The sequence below is a fragment of the Peromyscus eremicus genome, chromosome 15, assembly GCF_949786415.1.
Source record: "Peromyscus eremicus chromosome 15, PerEre_H2_v1, whole genome shotgun sequence".
Lineage (NCBI taxonomy): Eukaryota > Metazoa > Chordata > Mammalia > Rodentia > Cricetidae > Peromyscus > Peromyscus eremicus.
The window spans coordinates 3523833-3543064 of NC_081431.1; the positions used below are offsets into that span (position 1 = coordinate 3523833).

General features: G+C 52.3%; 1 protein-coding gene across 1 annotated transcript; it reads right to left on the bottom strand.

Moving 5' to 3' along the window:
- Positions 1 to 14708: 14708 nt before the first annotated feature.
- On the bottom strand, positions 14709 to 18711 carry Slc30a1 (solute carrier family 30 member 1). The gene is made up of 2 exons (XM_059280472.1): positions 17699 to 18711; positions 14709 to 15682 (listed from the first exon to the last, which is right to left on the bottom strand). The coding sequence occupies exons 1-2, from the start codon at positions 18297 to 18299 to the stop codon at positions 14781 to 14783; spliced, it is 1503 nt and encodes a 500-aa protein (XP_059136455.1). The 5' UTR covers positions 18300 to 18711; the 3' UTR covers positions 14709 to 14780.
- Between the last annotated feature and the right edge of the window lie 521 nt (positions 18712 to 19232).

Consider the following 19232-nt stretch of genomic DNA (forward strand, 5'->3'; position numbering starts at 1 on the left):
ATAGTACCAAGAATGTTCTTTTATTTCATCCCTTCTGAGCTTTCCACGGAAACGCTGTGGACCCTTATTTATTTCAGAAATGCTGCTTCTGCCTCTGAAAAGAGCTGACAGTCATGCTCTAACACATGGGCCACCTCCTCTGCCCCTCCCAGCCTGGAGCCGCCACTTGCCTAGGGTCTTAGCAAGGGCCTGTTGCCATGCTGCTTTTGCAGAGTGGTTTATAGAGAGATGGTATCTTTACGTTAGATGCTTATCTTATTAAAACCGCTCTAAACTTTTTGATGTTATCAAGTGGATTAAGTTGCTCGACAGAACAAGAAAAAAATATTTGTAGGCCCATTCACGGATGAATACACGTTTATATAGTTGCTAAATGAAGGGTGACCCCATGTGTCATTGTCAAACAATAAATAAAGTGCTCTGAGAACTGACTTACTGCAGAGACGGCTCAGTGGGTAAAGGTGCAGGTCACCAAGCCTGAAGACCCAAATTTAATCCCTGTGTCCCACATGGAAGGGATAACTGACTCTCCTGCACCATGACGTGTGTGTGTGTGTGTGTGTGTGTGTGTGTGTGTGTGCACATGTACATGCGTGTGCATGTGTGCGTGTGCACAAAGTAAATACAATTACAAAATGAAAGACCTACTTATACAGTTGACAAATCCTACACACATGGTGTGTGTGGCAGGAGCTGGGGTTTTGCTTTAAAAGATGAGGTAAGAGAAGGTTCCAGGTTGCTCCACGTACACTCTTCTCTGCAAACCCTATACAAGGTGTGCCGTTCTTCCTGCCCAACCCAGAAGTCCATGTTGGACGGAGCCAGCGCCCACATTTGCCCTTTTGCATGTGGAATTTTGGATGAATACGGATGTTTCTGTCTGTGAACTGAACAAAGCAGCCAGCGGTCTTGACACCAACCAGGGGCAGATGTGCAGAATCGGTATCTCCTTGTTGCTCATTTACTTTAACTCCAAGCAGGCGTTCCTTGTGAGGCTTCTCTGGAATATCACGGAGGGGTCAGGCACCATGTCAAACTCTGAGGCACCGCCACCTGGCAGGGCAGGCACACTGTAATCCTAGCGGTGGGGAGGCTGAGGCAGGAGCATCCAAGCTGGAGGCCAGACTGAGCAACACAGTCAGACCATATCCAAAAGGCCAAACAAATAAAAATACACCCCATGGGGGCATCATACACCCCACACACTGCCTTCTATGCTGCCTCAGGCTCCCTTCCTGCTCACAAAGAAAGTTAGTGTACCTGATCCTGTGAAGGCCCGTAAGAATGTCACAGTAACTGATTTCAACGCTGAAACACAGCGTCAGGCTAGGAGAACAGAGTTCCACAGCAGTGACACACCAGTGCCCAGCATAGGTGTGTGCCCAGGAGGGGAGAGAGAAGGCAGAGGAGGGGAAAGGAAGGACAAGGGGGGAGAAGGGAAGAGAATGGAGAGAGAGGGAAGTGGGGATGAGAAAGAGAGGGATGGAAGAAGGGAGGGGAGGGCAGGGGAAGGCAGGGCAGGGGAAGGGAGGGCAGGAGAGGGCAGGAGAGGGGAGGGCAGGAGAGGGGAGGGCAGGAGAGGGCAGGGGAGGGCAGGAGAAGGGAGGGCAGGAGAGGGCAGGGGAGGGGAGGGCAGGAGAGGGCAGGGGAGGGGAGGGGAGGGGAGGGGAGGGCAGGAGAGGGGAGGGCAGGAGAGGGGAGGGCAGGAGAGGGGAGGGCAGGAGAGGGCAGGGGAGGGGAGGGCAGGGGAGGGCAGGAGAGGGCAGGGGAGGGCAGGGGAGGGCAGGGGAGGGCTGGAGAGGGCAGGAGAAGGGAGAGCAGGAGAGGGCAGGGGAGGGGAGGGCAGGGGAGGGCAGGAGAGGGGAGGGCAGGGCAGGGGAGAGCAGGAGAGGGCAGGGGAGGGGAGGGGAGGGGAGGGCAGGAGAGGGGAGGGCAGGAGAGGGGAGGGCAGGAGAGGGCAGGGGAGGGGAGGGCAGGAGAGGGCAGGGCAGGGGAGGGCAGGAGAGGGCAGGAGAGGGCAGGGGAGGGCAGGGGAGGGCAGGGGAGGGCTGGAGAGGGCAGGAGAAGGGAGAGCAGGAGAGGGCAGGGGAGGGGAGGGCAGGGGAGGGCAGGAGAGGGGAGGGGAGGGCAGGGGAGGGCAGGGGAGGGCAGGGGAGGGCAGGGCAGGGGAGGGCAGGAGAGGGCAGGAGAGGGCAGGGGAGGGGAGGGCAGGAGAGGGCAGGAGAGGGCAGGGGAGGGCAGGGGAGGGCAGGGGAGGGCTGGAGAGGGCAGGAGAAGGGAGAGCAGGAGAGGGCAGGGGAGGGGAGGGCAGGGGAGGGCAGGAGAGGGGAGGGCAGGGCAGGGGAGGGCAGGGGAGGGCAGGGGAGGGCAGGGGAGGGCAGGGGAGGGCAGGGCAGGGGAGGGCAGGAGAGGGCAGGAGAGGGCAGGAGAGGGGAGGGCAGGAGAGGGGAGGGGAGGGCAGGGGAGGGCTGGAGAGGGCAGGAGAGGGGAGGGCAGGAGAGGGCAGGAGAGGGCAGGGGAGGGCAGGAGAGGGCAGGAGAGGGGAGGGCAGGAGAGGGCAGGAGAGGGCAGGGGAGGGCTGGAGAGGGCAGGAGAGGGCAGGGGAGGGCAGGGGAGGGCAGGGGAGGGCAGGAGAGGGGAGGGCAGGGGAGGGCAGGAGAGGGCAGGAGAGGGCAGGGGAGGGCAGGGGAGGGCAGGGGAGGGCAGGAGAGGGCAGGGGAGGGCAGGGGAGGGCAGGGGAGGGCAGGGGAGGGCAGGAGAGGGCAGGAGAGGGCTGGAGAGGGCAGGAGAAGGGAGGGCAGGAGAGGGCAGGGGAGGGGAGGGCAGGGGAGGGCAGGAGAGGGCAGGAGAGGGCAGGGGAGGGCAGGGGAGGGCAGGGGAGGGCAGGAGAGGGGAGGGGAGGGCAGGAGAGGGGAGGGGAGGGCAGGAGAGGGCAGGAGAGGGCAGGGGAGGGCAGGGGAGGGCAGGAGAGGGGAGGGCAGGAGAGGGGAGGGGAGGTCAGGAGAGGGCAGGGGAGGTCAGGGGAGGGCAGGGGAGGGCAGGTGAGGACAGGGCAGGGGAGGGCAGGAGAGGGCAGGAGAGGGCAGGGGAGGGCTGGAGAGGGCAGGAGAGGGCAGGGGAGGGCAGGGGAGGGCAGGGGAGGGCAGGAGAGGGGAGGGCAGGGGAGGGCAGGAGAGGGCAGGAGAGGGCAGGGGAGGGCAGGGGAGGGCAGGGGAGGGCAGGAGAGGGCAGGAGAGGGGAGGGCAGGAGAGGGCAGGGGAGGGCTGGAGAGGGCAGGAGAAGGGAGGGCAGGAGAGGGCAGGGGAGGGGAGGGCAGGGGAGGGCAGGAGAGGGCAGGAGAGGGCAGGGGAGGGGAGGGCAGGGGAGGGCAGGGGAGGGCAGGAGAGGGGAGGGCAGGAGAGGGGAGGGGAGGTCAGGAGAGGGCAGGGGAGGTCAGGGGAGGGCAGGGGAGGGCAGGTGAGGACAGGGCAGGGGAGGGCAGGAGAGGGCAGGAGAGGGCAGGGGAGGGCTGGAGAGGGCAGGAGAGGGCAGGGGAGGGCAGGGGAGGGCAGGAGAGGGGAGGGCAGGGGAGGGCAGGAGAGGGCAGGAGAGGGCAGGGGAGGGCAGGGGAGGGCAGGGGAGGGCAGGAGAGGGCAGGGGAGGGCAGGGGAGGGCAGGGGAGGGCAGGAGAGGGGAGGGCAGGGGAGGGCAGGAGAGGGGAGGGCAGGGGAGGGCAGGAGAGGGCAGGAGAGGGCAGGGGAGGGCAGGGGAGGGCAGGAGAGGGGAGGGCAGGAGAGGGGAGGGGAGGTCAGGAGAGGGCAGGGGAGGTCAGGGGAGGGCAGGGGAGGGCAGGTGAGGACAGGGCAGGGGAGGGCAGGAGAGGGCAGGAGAGGGCAGGGGAGGGCTGGAGAGGGCAGGAGAGGGCAGGGGAGGGCAGGGGAGGGCAGGGGAGGGCAGGAGAGGGGAGGGCAGGGGAGGGCAGGAGAGGGCAGGAGAGGGCAGGGGAGGGCAGGGGAGGGCAGGGGAGGGCAGGAGAGGGCAGGGGAGGGCAGGGGAGGGCAGGGGAGGGCAGGAGAGGGGAGGGCAGGGGAGGGCAGGAGAGGGCAGGAGAGGGCAGGGGAGGGCAGGGGAGGGCAGGGGAGGGCAGGAGAGGGCAGGAGAGGGCAGGGGAGGGCTGGAGAGGGCAGGAGAAGGGAGGGCAGGAGAGGGCAGGGGAGGGGAGGGCAGGGGAGGGCAGGAGAGGGCAGGAGAGGGCAGGGGAGGGCAGGGGAGGGCAGGAGAGGGGAGGGCAGGAGAGGGGAGGGGAGGTCAGGAGAGGGCAGGGGAGGGCAGGAGAGGGGAGGGGAGGTCAGGAGAGGGCAGGGGAGGGCAGGGGAGGGCAGGTGAGGACAGGGCAGGGGAGGGCAGGAGAGGGCAGGAGAGGGCAGGAGAGGGGAGGGCAGGAGAGGGCAGGGGAGGGGATGGGAGGGGAAGGGAGGAGAAGGGAGGGGAAGATGGAGAAAGTGGCCCAGAAGAAAGGAGAGAACCGTAGAGGACGCAGACACAGTGGCGTTGGGCTAGAATGGCCCTAATAGAACAGACTCCAGTCACTGCTCAAAGGGAAGGAAATGAGGAAATATTTGTGACATTTCAGTGAGAGTTGACAGACAGTTTTATTCATCACCTCAGGGTCTATTACAGGAAAAGGCCAGCCAGGGGAACCCATACACTCTGAGCAGAGGACGGCCTCATCCCTCATGTTCCGGCCCTGGTTTGCGCTGTCAACACCTTTCATACATACATGTACAGTGTCCCTCACCAGAGTGTCTGCATTTCCTGGAGCCACCATCTGGGTTCCCAGGCTCACTCATTTGTTCGACACCTCACTGATCGTAAGACTGTGAGAGATTCCTGGATGGGGGGCAGGGGGTGAGCAGTAAGAAACATCTTAAAAGCAAATCTGGACACATTTCTAGCAGAATGAGGCATGAATGGCGGCCCATGCCTAAACTTCTGAATAAAATTAACTGACACCCGAGCAAGGGTCCCAGGAGCTACCTCACCCCTGAACTGTGCTTATCAACCAAATGTTTAACTTCCCAAATGAACGGAATTAGACTATTTATGGATATCTCACAGTGGAGGACTGAGCTGTCCAGTCCTGTTCACGTTGTCAGAATTAGTCCAACCAACCATCTGCTTCCTCCCTCACACCCAGAAAGTGCTCACTCCAAAGCCTCGTCTACTCAGAGCCCTGCAGTAGAGACACCTTATAATGCAGGTGACCAAGCCATCTCAGTGTCCTCCCCGTCACCATGCCCTCAAGGTGAGACCATCCACCCTCTTACTTTACAGTCGGGGAGCCGGCCCAGAGGAAAGCCGAACGTCCACGGTGTGGTTATTACAGGAAGAAACAAGGTCCAGGACCAAATCCTCTGGGCATCCAGCCCAGTACCCTGCCCTGTCCCAGGCCACTGCCTTAGGAAGTCACCACTGAATCCTGCGGCTCATCTAGAAAGGCCTGTCAGGCTGTCAGCACGCCCAGGTTGGTCCTTCACAGAGGTCACACCAGGGCTTCCAGCCACAGGCCTGTGGGCAGCATGCGTTCACATGCCATTACTTCACCTCACCACCCACTCCTTCACTGGCCTACAAGATTGCTGCAATTGTCTTTCTTGCACTGAGTCTCAGGATGATTGCTCCAGAGGCAGCAGGCTCCTCCCCACAGCTCCTTACCCCTAGACCGGCTCTCAGATTACTAGATAAATACCTGCTATTCCTGAAGGTATGCCTCTCTCGCTAAGGTTACCCAGTCACTATGGGGGAAAACACACACACACACACACACACACACACACACACACACACACACACACACACTCATGGTTTGAAAAAGTAAGAGTGTTACCATTAAGACCGCGGGTCACAGAAGGTGTCCACCGAGAATCTGTAATTGGTCTTAGGACAGGAGAAAAGGGAAAGAAAAGGAAGAAGGAAAGGAGAAAGCCTGAAGTGGGACCAGAATAAGCGCAGCTACCAGTTAACACTTAAGGACTGGGTACTGTCCAAAACACCTTCTCATCACCTTCAGGTCAACTCTGAGAGAAGTGTTAATATTGCACTGATTTTTCAGATGAGGAAACTGAGACAGTCAAGCTGGGACTCAGACCCAGGCCACAGGGCTCCCAGGCAAAAGACCCTGCTGTGCTGTGGAACGTGGGGAGGGTCCGTGGCTCACACTGGGCGCTGACCAGCTTGGGACATAGACCTGCTCAGATGAAGACATTTGTCTCTCTCTCTCTCCGCCTGCTGGGGGTTTGAAGGGTCCTCATTCTCTCAGCCCCAGTTCCTAAACTGGAGCTAATATCGTTATAAGGGTGCAGCTGGATGAACAGGGGGAGAGGAGAGAGGGAGTGTTGGTTTTTCCACTCTTTGGGGGCCTGCCACCCAGCTCCAAAATAAAGACACAAAGACTTATTCTTACTTATGAATGTCTGGCCTTAGTTTGGCTTGTTTTTAGCCAGCTTTTCTAACTTAAACAATCCTGTCTACTTTTTGCCTCTGCGCTTTTTTTTTTCCCCTCTCTATACCTTTCTTTCCTTCTTACTCCATGGCTGGTTGTGTGGCTGGGTGACTGGCCCCTAGGTGTCCTCTCTCCTCCTTTTCTCGCTCTTCTCTCTTTCTCTATTCTCTCTGCCTGGCACTCATACCTATCCCTCTCCTGCCTTGCTATTGGCTGTTCAGCTCTTTATTAGACCAATCAGGTCTTTTAGGCAGGCAAAGTAACACAGCTTCACAGAGTTAAACAAATGCAACATGAAAGAATGCCACACATCTTTGCATCATTAAACAAATGTCCCACAGCGTGAACGAATGCAACACATCTTCAACTGATATTCCACAACAAGGGGACAGGGAAGTGGGAATACAACAGGGAGAAGCAGAAGAGAGGTCACTTAGGGTAGGTGACCAGGAGGCTATGGGAGGTGCACATGATGACTTCAAGTAGGCTCCTCTTGTGACAGGAGTTAGTCTGACGTTCACCTGGCCTCTTATCTACCCCTTAAGCTCAATGACTTGAGACACACATAGAGAAAGTCATCTCTTCATATTAGACACCACCCCAGCCTCGCCTTCCTGAGGGTCCAGATTGAATATAAACTGTTGCACAAGCCCTGTCACCACTCAATGCGTCCTGCTCTTTTCTGATAAAATCTTATTTACAAGTCAGCCCGTAATTTAACTCCAGTGAGCGGAGTCTTTGTAAGTATAAATGTGAGTATACACATTGTAGTGTTTATGTGCTTATCTATTCTGTTTTTCTTATGGCTGCCATAACTTTAAAGAGGAAAGGCTTAGGGCTGGAAATGTAGCTTTGTTGGGAGAGCACTTGCCGAACGCACATGAGTCCAGAACTCAATCCCCAGCACTGCACACACCAAGCTGGTGGTTCATGCTCAAAATCCCAGCACCAGAGATGGAGGCAGGAGAATCCAAAGCTCAAGGTCGTCTTCAGCTAGAACTTGCTCAACACCAGCTTGGCCTTTAAAAAAAGAAAGGGGGGGAGAATGACAGATTTAACTGTCTTCCCACTCTGGAGCCACAAGTTCGAAGGTCTGATCTTGAAGGTGCAAGCTGAACCGCATCCCTTCTGCAGCCCCATCCTGGACAAAACGCGGAAATGGAAGGACAGCGAGGCTGCCACAGTGACCAGGCCTGCACAGGGGCTCTGTCCTTTACCTTCTCCACCTGCTGAAGCCTTTTATGCTTTTGTGTCCCTTTGACTCATGGCCCTTCCTCCATCTTCAGGGTGGCCACAGACACCTTCTCATTTAAGCACCTGTCACGGCCTCTCAGCTATCACATGCTGTGACTGGCCCTCTGCCTCTTCTGATCAGGAGCCTTATGATGATGTTGGGTCCATATCAGCTCTACCCTGATCTTTGCTCTCCCCATTGACCCCATAGTGACAGCTGTAGAACATCTAGACAGGCACAGAACCCACAGGGTCTAGGGATTCGGACATACGCACCTTTAGGGAGCCATATTCTGTCTACCATGGTGTGCTTCATTTTTCTAGCTCATTGACTGCTGACAGGGTATAAGTGCAAGATCCGATGGATTAACAAGTATTGTCTCATCAACATCACCCCCAGAGAAACTTAAGCCCAATACAAGAGCCCAGAACAGGTGTCTCCCAGTCACCCTTGTTCCATGCTATGAAAAGGTCTAGTAAATTTAGCCTAATGCTGTCCTTGGCATTTTTGCCATTAGAAAGAGAAAGTATGGTCAGTCGTATGTTTTAAGGGGAATATTCAATTTTGTATCTTAATTTTGTATGTTGAATTTTGAACTCCTTTTATATTGCCAGGACCCCACTTTTACTCCATACTTCAAAGGAGAAAGGCAGGGTCTCCGCAACACAGATGGCCACACCTGCTTCTCGGGCAGATGCATTTTTTTGAACATCTCAGAGGAGCTTTTGGCTACCTGAACCTGTGGCAATCCTTTATCAGGATTATAAACCCAGAAATCCAACCGAGACCTTCCAGTTTGACTCTCCAGACATGCGAGCACAGTTTCTTGGTGAAATTGAAGCTTGTGCAAGGAGGGATCAGAAGCGATTCCACTGGCCAGGCCTTCCATGGTTTCCCAAGTGCAATGCCACCTCCCTAGGGATGTTCACAGCAGGGGAGGCGTCCTGTCAGTGGGCAGAGGGAGGGAGGAAACCACAGGAGGTTTCAACCTGCGGACTCAACACCCAGGTAGATCATGGGCGCACGGATGGTCTGCCTGCTTACTTGATTGTCAAAAGGCAGTCAGTGTCCTGTGTCTCCTTGCCCGAAGGCACCTGTTACCTCTGCTTGTCACTCATGTACCCTGGGTTCAACATCACCCCCCAGGCTACATAAGCCACAGTGTCCCTTGCTCTGGCAGAAGCACCATTTGGATCAATACTAGACCAGGCTTTAAGTGAAAACACTGACAGTCTCAATCCATGAGGCTGCATTAAAACCAAAATTCTTAATCCAAAACAAACCAACAAACAAAACATGCTATTCCTCTCCCACATAATTCAAAATAAGAAACTGACACTAAGCTACAACTTAATTCAAAACAGAAAGTGCTGCTTTAAATCCAGCGATTACTTTGACTTTTAGAGTAAATATCAAGTGATTTTAAAATGCTTTCCCTGTTTCTTTGGGTGGCCACGCTTTCCTGGTTTGATTCATTTGACTTTGCTGTCAAGCTCGTTGGACTGAACCACAAAGAACTCTCCATTTTGAACTTTTAGGCAGGGGATGGGAAGCAAGCTGCTTCCTGTCCAGCCTCTGGGTGGGTCTGCCTCCATCACTGGGTGACTTTTTTTTTGTTTTTTGGTTTTTTTTTTAACAGTTTTCAGAGAAGCATGAGTATCGGAATATGCCTGCTCTGCAAGGATTGGAATATACTTGATGAGTCCCAAGCGTTCGGTGAATCGACTGTTACTACTAAAGTGACTTCCCCAGCCTGCCTGCCATTCCGAAATAGGCATTCGAACACCTGTAAATACCTACAGCGTTACTAGTCCTTGTAAATATCTTAAGGAAATAAAGATAGGGAAAACAGCCCTGGCCTCAGTTTACAGTCAAAAAACAGGTTCTTAAGCAAATGCAGGTGTCATAACTGGCTAGACTGAGAAGAGCTACAGCAGAAGCAGAAATGAGGACCAACCCTCAAGGTAAAGAAACACCTCAACTGTTAAAATTGCTGACTTTCTTCCCCACGCTCATCTATGTCTAAAATAACCACCCTTGTTCAGCTGTGCAGCACATGGTACATAGGGTTGTCTGGGGGAAGATGGAGCACTTTCGGAAAACCCCTATTGCCTCAGAAGACAATTTCTTCCCCACAGGACTCGATGAAAGGTGGCCAGCAGTAATTCTAAGACAGCATTGACTGCAGCTATGCATTCTGAGGTCAGCTGGGCACTAAGGTGTGAGCGTGTGCGCAGAGTCAAGCAACCTGAGGCATGGGTGGGCGTGGACATGTTAGGAAGCAGTGTGGGCAGACACTGGTGAAACCAGCTTTTTATTTATCAGGCGCAGTCCTTTTTTTTACTTTATCCACCCAAAAATTAAGTTTGGGGGTCTGGAGAGACGCCTCAATGGCTAAAAGCATTTCCCATTCTTCTGGAGGACCAGAGCTTGGTTCCTAGTCCCCACCTCAGGCAGTACACAATCCCCTGGAACTCCAGCTCTATGGGCATTTGACCCTCTCTTCTGGCCTCCACAGGCACTCACACACACACACACACACACACACACACACACACACACACACACAGATTTTAAAATAAAAAAGAAGGGCTTAAGAGCTGGCTGAGCAGTTAAGCACTTGTTGCTCTTCCAGAGGACCCAGGTTTGAATCCTAGGTCCTCTATAACAGATAACAACCACCTATAATCCCAGTTCCAGAGGATTCAATGACCTTTTGACCTCTGAGGGCACAAGGCACACAAACAAAAATGCAAAAATACACACATAAAACTCTTAATTTTTTTTTTCAAGACAGGGTTTCTCTGTATAGCTTTGGCACCTTTCCTGGATCTCACTCTGTAGACCAGGCTGGCCTCAAACTCAGAGATCCGCCTGCCTCTGCCTCCCGAGTGCTTGGGATTAAAGGTGTGCGCCACCACCACCCTAATCCACCACGCCACTCTAATCTTAAGAACAATTTGAGACGGGCGGTGGTGGCGCACGCCTTTAATCCTAGCACTCGGGAGGCAGAGCCAGGCGGATCTGAGTTCGAGGCCAGCCTGGTCTACAGAGCAAGATCCAGGAAAGGCACAATGCTACACAGAGAAACCCTGTCTCAAAAAAACCTAAAAAAAAAAAAAAGAACAATTTGAGTTTCTTTTCCCCATAAGGCCCAATACAAACTTGCTGGTATGACATCACCTCTGCCACCATCTCCATCCCTCAACTCCAGCTCTTTATCCTAACGTGATCTTTTGCCTTCAATCCTACTCCACCTCAAACCATCTTTTCTAATCATATCTACCCTCTCTTGGAACACTACTGTACTTGTCTGTTCCCTTGCGCATTCACCTACTTCCACTTATTGATAATTGATTTTCAAACTGTTGTCTCCCAGACAGAAACACAAGTTCTTGAAGCTTTTCATCCAATTATCTGTGCTGCCCTGAAGAGAACTCCCTGAGGTGCCACTTTATGCATTAGTTTTAGATGTTATATAAAGTAATCCTCATTTGTAACTTTGCTTAAAACATATAAATTAAGAGATATCCTGCAAGCTTATGCTTATGAGCAAACATTGTCACAGCTTCCTGGCCCAGTAGTGAGTGAGTGAACCCTTTCTGTTCCTATGACAGGCTTTGGTCACTTACTTTCTTCCACACTACTGTCCTAGCGTGTGCTAGCAAAACCTGTGCTATAGTCCATTTCTCCTTGACCCGCCACAGCATATGAGGTGAGCGCAACGTGCACAAAACAAAGTAGATATTAAAATTAGTTTATTTTTCTACTTAATTTTTAATAAATGAGAAGAAACACAGTAGTCTTGTCTCATATAGAACATTTATAATACATAACAATCCATAAAGCCTCATGGTGAGGTAGGAACAGCTTTGGAAATAACACACAGTCATAAAACACACAGAAATTAGGGAAAACATTGCTGCACTTAAGTTCTGTCTGCACCGGTACTCAACAAAGTGAGAGCCACATCGGCTGCACTGTTGGCCCAGAGGACAGGTGGCAGCAGACAAAACCAACATGAGAAAAGTCTCAAAGAATCACAGACACACTGACACTCCGTTGTGCTGTTTCAAGGCAGACCCTATCATGGCGATTTGTGTCTTTTTATATAACCACATATTAATTCTATGTTACATTCTCCTCAGCATCTTTTACCAGACACTGAACCTTAATATTTTTGGTTTAAAAGTTTAAACTGATTAATATACAAAAGGCTCTTGTGCCAGTGAAAATGACTGCTAAATATTGCAGAGCTTGTTAGTAAAACAAAATAGCATCATCATATACACATACGTATGTATATATGCAGCGCTGTATCAAAACAGTGTGATTACAGTCCCATTTCCCAGACCGTGAGCACTAGGACAGTTTCAATTACAAAAAGACAACAAAAGCCTCCCACCTTTCCAAGACCCCTTAACACTGTTTTATCACTAAACTGAAACGTAGTATTAAAATATTTTCTATTGTAGAATCACACTCCATATTTGTGCATGACTACCTTAAGACAGCAGGCTGATGACATTTACTGTTAAATGGTATCTGCTTGTAAAACAGTAAAAACATTCAAAACCAGTTTACATACTGAATACTTCACATTAGGTTTTGTCTTTTCCCTCAAAACTTTCAGACTCTCAAAATAACAGAATGCTGACAAGACATACACACGTAAACAGCTTCCCGCAACTTTCCAAACCCTTCCTGTTCAAATTACACATCTTAGGCTAAAGTCATTCAGTATTTTTGTTTTTAATGTGAAAATACAGTAAAATGTTTGAGGATTGTTTTTCATGTTCTAGCCTGTACTTCTACAATGTAGATACCCTCCAGAAAAGAATTACTCCTACAAGCTGACCATGGAAAATGAAATCCGTTCTTCCAAGGCTGCACATGGCTTGAGGAGTCCTGGTTGAGTGCAATCTGGGAGCATGCAGCACCTTCTCACTCAGCTCCAGATGACAGACAGGTCCACACTGGCCTTGCTCACCCCCTAGAACTGACACACATTAAACAATGGGCTAGTCCAGAAGAGGCCAAGGTAGCTCCCCGTTTCAAGAAGAAATAAGCTATTTTGGAAAAGACACTCAAGTCCCACAACACTTAAATACAAAAACATATCTTTTTTTCTTAAAGATAATGCTAATATAGCTAAAAATGGGTTAGAAAGTGCATTGTAAGGAAATAAATAATTCTCTAAAACTCCAAGGTGAGCCGGTGCCATGGATTTTGCTATGACAAACACCTTTGGAAAAAAAAAAAAAAAGCCCATGGTACCACTTTCTACATAGAAGCCGCTTCCCTAAAGCACTTCTGAAAAATAGGTTGACATAGCCCTTGTCCCAATTCCTGGGGCACCTTCGTCATGAACCCACCCAGAGTGTTTCTGAAGGGCACACTTTCACCAGCCATCTTGCTGTGACAACTGGAGTTCTCTCTTGTACTCACCCATAGATCTCTCAATTTCATGTTAAAAAAAAAAAAAACCAAACAAACAAACAAATTTTTGCAGAATTCAAAGTAACCATCTGCTAAGGGGTTGGATCGCACATCAGTGAAGCATTATGCAGGCTGATGGTCGGCCCAGTGCAGTAAATGGGAACTTACAAACTATGTTCCTAAAATTAAATTTCTCATCAGAAAATCCAGCTGTTCTTAAGTAGGCCCATTGCCAGCAACAGGCTTTTTACATAGGGAAAGACCATCCCCTCAAAGTAACTGTCATATGCTAACACTTCCATTTTCAGATTATTAAGCAATGAATTATTTCAAATCCCAAAAGTAGTCAGCTATAAAAGTTATTGAAGTAGTCAGGGTACTCTGTTCCTAGAAAAATAGAGCTATACACAACTGATATTAATAGTTACTCTTTTGAAGACAAAACTCTTACATTCTCTTCACAAAGCATTAACCTTTCTCTATCAAGGGAAATGTAACTTAAGCATCTTCCAATGTTTGCACTGGGTTTGAAACGGCTGTGAACGACTTCCTGGGTACAAAGGAAGCACAGCGGAGAGCTGAGCGCGTCCAGACAGGATGGTTTGAAGACCTAAAGACGTTCTTATTAGCTTTGCTTTCTAAAATATTCAAACTGCATGAACCATCCAATTTCTTTCTTTCACTGGCTCTTAGCAAAAAGCACAGGCTGTGCTCCCTGCTGTGCACAGAAAAGTTTTTAAGACACAACTGAAGATCACTAGCTGTAGTTAACAAAGACTAAGTCTTCATTCTCAAAAGTATTCATGCATCTTGAAACTTTTAGCTCAGCATCGCTAATACCAACCAGTCTCCGAGAGAAAGCAGACATGCTGGCAAACGTGTTTAGAGCGGCTTCGGTCGACTAAAACCACTCGAGATTTTCAAGATAACTTAGACATGTAATCTCAATATTAACACAGAATAACCTACTAGTTTGCGTTCTTCCCCGCTCTTACCCCCTACCCCTCCACTGTATGTAAACTCTAACTCCTTTTGTGAACTAGCTCAGTTTACTAGATGACTAGCAGTAGAGAATACAGAATAGTAACCACTCATATTTCCTGCTAACAGTCATGAGTCATCCTGAAAACACGCGGCCATCATGTTAAGTTTATGATCTCAAAGGGCAAGGAGCTATTCCCTAAACAGCAAAGGAAACAAATTTGATGATTTTAAAGTCAGTCTAGCAACTACAATTCTAACAAATAATGTATAACAATGGGGGGGGGGAAAGCAGAGAAATTCCAGTAACAATTTTATTTATCCCCCTAATTTTTATCATGGGAAAACCAGGAATCAAATGTCATTATGTCATATAAGGTTTATACTTAAACAAAAATGTAACATAGTGTTAAAACTGGCTTTCAAAACGTGTTACAGCATAGCTGCACTATGCACTAATAATCACAAGGCTGTAATGTAGAACATTCTATTATGCAGTTCCATTATGTTCTTACAAAAATAGAATTAAACTGTGCGACCAGACAAGGACTTCAATTACACTACTTGGCAAACTTAGTATTTCAATGGAGTCTATTTTCTCTTGCAGTTTAAAAGCAAAGTCAAACATCACATCTTTTTCAAGACTCACAAAGATGATTCGGGTTTTTTTGGCACGTTTTTAATCTCTATCACCACAGCAGGGAGGCTGCCTTCAGCTTTAGTCCTCCTGGGCTTCTTCTCTAGGTTTTCACTGAGTTCTAGACAAGAAATGCTAACGGTTGGGGCCTTTTCTGCATCCTTTACAGAAGGGATCTGTGGCCGTGTCCCACAGCACTGCTTCAGAGCACACTGAGTTCTGCAGGCAAGTTCACACGGGACTACACTTGATTTAGAGCCGACGCTAGCAAACTCTGGCTGGATGGTAGTAGCGTGAATTCCGTGATTGTGAAAAACATCTTTGATGGTTTTGGCCACCTGCATGTATGAAGTTGGGTCTTCACATTTTATGTGAGCAGTGGCGATGATTCTGCTTCCAGCGAGCTGCCAGACATGTAACTCATGAACTTCCTCAACACCTTCAACATCTCGTAGTTCTTTTACCAAATGTCTGATGTCAATTTGCTTAGGAACAGTTTGTAGAAGGATGAGAGCAGATTCCTTAAGCAATGGGTAAGTTGTGTAGAGAAGTATACAAACCATTATAACACAAAGAGTTGGATCTAGGTAGAGCACCCAGCACGGACCGGCCTCTCGAACCAGGGCCTGGGTGTTGTTGATTAACTCTATAGACGTTTTGCAGGGATCCCGGAAACAGGGGTTTATACAGAAGCTGTCTTCAGAACAACCCTTCCACAAAAAGTAAAACAGTGAGGCGTTCACCACCACGATCACGGAGCCCAAGGCATCTCCAAGGACGTGCAGAAACACTCCGCGCATGTTCAGCTGTGCCGCCTTGTCGTCTTCCGACTCCAGGTTGTCCGACTCCTGGATGAGGTTCCCGTTGACTTGTACATCCACAGGGTCATCACCTCTGGATTTCTCGGGCTCTACAAAATAATTTTAATTCAATACATTTAATGTGTTCAGACGAACGTCTTGTCTAGTGGTGAAGAAGTTGAAGCTTGTTTCATAAAGCACAATAAAAGTATGCTGAGAACAATACATGATGAACTGACGTTCTGGGCACTGCCCGGCCACAACAGGGAGGACCAAACTGTGCCATTAGGTTATTGTTTCTTCATTTCCTTCCCACCCTCTCGCCCCTGCCCCTCACTACTGGGCTGGTGTCCTGTAAACATTTTGCTTCACTTTTCTGTTTTTGGTTTTGGTTTTTTTTTTGGTTTTTCGAGACAGGGTTTCTCTGTGTAGCTTTGCACCTTTTCCTGGAACTCACTTGGTAGCCCAGGCTGGCCTCGAACTCACAGAGATCCGCCTGGCTCTGCCTCCCGAGTGCTGGGATTAAAGGCGTGTGCCACCAACACCCGGCTTTTCACTTTTCTGACACATACAAGAGAGAAACAAAATTTAAGGCTATCAGTTAGGCGCAGCTGAGGAGAAGTCCTCTAACACAGCTGATCTGATGTGGAGCTCTCCGTAGTCAGTGGCACTAGCAGACTGCTTGAGAAAAGTGGCTTTAACTTTAAATGTTATAGATAGTAAAAATACTGTATATAGTGTCTTGGTAGAGGGGGTTTACAAACTGACAAACCAACAGCCTGGGGCTATTGCCAGGTGGTGGTAGCACACATCTTTAATCACAGAACTTGGGAGGAAGATGCAGGCCCATCTGAGTTCGATGCCAGCCTGGTCTACAAGAGCAGATTCCAGGGCAGCCAGGGCTGTTACACAGAGAAACCCTGTCTTGAAAAAACCAAAACCAAGCCGGGCGGTGGTGGCGCACGCCTTTAATCCCAGCACTCGGGAGGCAGAGCCAGGCAGATCTCTGTGAGTTCGAGGCCAGCCTGGGCTACCAAGTGAGTCCCAGGAAAGGCGCAAAGCTACACAGAGAAACCTTGTCTCGAAAAACCAAAAAAAAAAAAAAAAAAAAAAAAAAAAGAAAAAACCAAATCCAACCAACCAAAAACCACAACCTGTAGCTATCAATGAGGCTGGAACTCAACAATCACTAAGACACCTCAAAGATTGAATCAGGGTGGGGTGCTGGTGGCTCACATCTTTTTTGTTGTTGTTGTTTTTCGAGACAGGGTTTCTCTATGTAGCTTTGCGCCTTTCCTGGAACTCACTTGGTAGTCCAGGCTGGCCTCGAACTCACAGAGATCCGCCTGGCTCTGCCTCCCGAGTGCTGGGATTAAAGGCGTGCGCCACCACCGCCCGGCGGCTCACATCTTTTTAATCCTATCACTTGGAAGGCAGAGGCAGGAGGATCTCTGTGAGTTCGAGGCCAGCCTGGTCTACAAAGGGAGTTCCAGGACAGCCAGAACCGCACACAGAGAAACCCTGTCTTGGAAAACAAAACCAAAGTTTGAGTCAGATGGCACACGTGAGTAGTTTCATTTTCTTCGGAATGAGAGAAAACCTTTCCCATGCACCATCTGAACATGTTACTACGCACTGGAGAAGCTAAACTGCCTCTTAGTGTGAATTAGCCAGATTTAAGCGGCAAGAAAAAACCGGAAGGAACACAAAATGTTAACATCGAGCTTGGGCGGTGCTGGCTGATTCTTTCTCATTTCTTTTCAACATTCGTACCCTCCAAATTTCCATCAAGAGCACATGTGCTCAAGATGACAAACGTTCCTTAAAACCACGAGGTAAATACATCACCATCAGGTCCAGCACCAGTTTGCCAAACCTGAGAGGTAAACGTGCAACGTGCCCTGGCAGGTCCCTAACCTGTGATTTTCCGGGATCAGGTGGTCAGTTCAGGGAAACACACGCTGCCGTTCACAAAGGCCGCCTGTAACCAGGGCCCACACACCCTCAACACATCATTATCAAACTTGTTCAGTGGGCACGAAACCACCGCGCACCCGCGCGCGCGGGGCGTGGCACCGAACTCGGTCGCCAGGGGGCGCCCGTCCCGACCCCTCTCCGGCGCTCACCTGCCTGGTCCGCCTTGAGCCCGTTGGAATTGCTGGTGTTGGCCACTAGCGTGTTGGTCTCCTCCTGGTCCGGCGCCCGTCCCGGAGGCGCGCCCGCCTCGCCCCCTGCGCGGCCGGCCTTGCGCGCGCTCTTGGCGAGGTGGCCGTGGCCGTGCGAGTGGCCGTGGCCCGCGCCCTGGCCCTCGCCGCTGTGGTGGTGGAACAGGCAGAGCCCCAGCACGTTGACCAGCAGCCCCGCCACGCCGACGCCCAGCACCACGAGTGGCTGTTGCATCTCGTGGGGCTCGATGAAGCGCTCGACGGCCTCCAGCAGGATGGCGAAGCACAGCCCCGTCAGGAAGATGGCGTTCACCAGCGCGCCCATCACCTCAGCGCGGATCCAGCCGAACGTGTTCTTCTGCGTGGCGTGGGTCCTCCGGGCGAAGCGCTCGGCCACCAGCGCCACCACGAGCGCCAGCACGTCCGACAGCATGTGGAAGGAGTCGGACAGCATGGCGAGGGACGCGGTCACCCGGCTCACCACCACCTCCAGCACCATGAACATGAAGGTCAGCAGCAGCATGCACAGCAGCCGGCCGCGGTTGCGGCCCCAGCAGCCCATGGCGGCGGCCTGAGGCGCGGCGCTGAAGCGGGAGCGGCGCTGTGGGGGAAACCGCCGGCCGCGCAGCGACTCAAGCGCCGGCGCTCGGCTGGACGGGCGAGGCGGAGGGCGCGGGCGCGGGAGGGCGACTGCGTGCCGAGGGGCCGCCGAGCATCGGTCCGAGGCGCTCGGGAGACGGCGTCCGCGGCGACTGCGCTCGGCCCGGCGGCGGCCGCCGTCTTAACCCCCCCTCCCCGCCTTTGCAGACGGTTTACAAAAAAACTTTGCTTTGCACTCGGAACCCCCGTTTTCACACGGACCCGAGCGTGACAAGGCCCCCGGTGCCCCGCCCCCCGGCCCGGCTCGCTTCCTCATTGGCCAGGAGGGCCTCACGACAGCCGTGGCGTCCCGCCCCTCCGCAGCCTCTATTGGCTGGCGCGGCGGAGGGGCGGGAGGGGGCGGGGCGAGGCCGCGGGAGCTGCGGGCGGGGCCTGTGTTCTGGGGAGCCGGGCGTGGGCCGGGGGCCGCGGCCGGGTGCAGCGGCGGGTGGTGCGGGGGAGGGTGGGCGCGGGCCGCGTGCAGCGGAGGGCAGGCGGCAGGGCGGTGGCGCCGAGCCCTGGGGCGCAGCGAGCGGTTCCCGCTTCCCGCGCTGCGGATTCCGGGCTGCGGTTCCTGGGCTGCGGTTTTGCGGCGCCTGCCCCGCCGCCCTAGACTTTGATCCTGCGATCCGGGTGCACGTGGGGGCGGCTGGGTGACAGGTCGGCGCCCGGGAGGGGCGGGGAGTGCGGGCTGTGCGGGCCGGCGGGGGCGCGGCCGAGCGAGGAGCTGACCTGGAGACTGGCTTGCTACCGGCCCGACCCCAGCCTCGGGAACAGTTTTCATCCAGCGGGTCACCCGCAGGGCCACCTCCCCGAGGGAACCGTGTGAAGTCAGGCCTGCCTGTCACTGACTCTA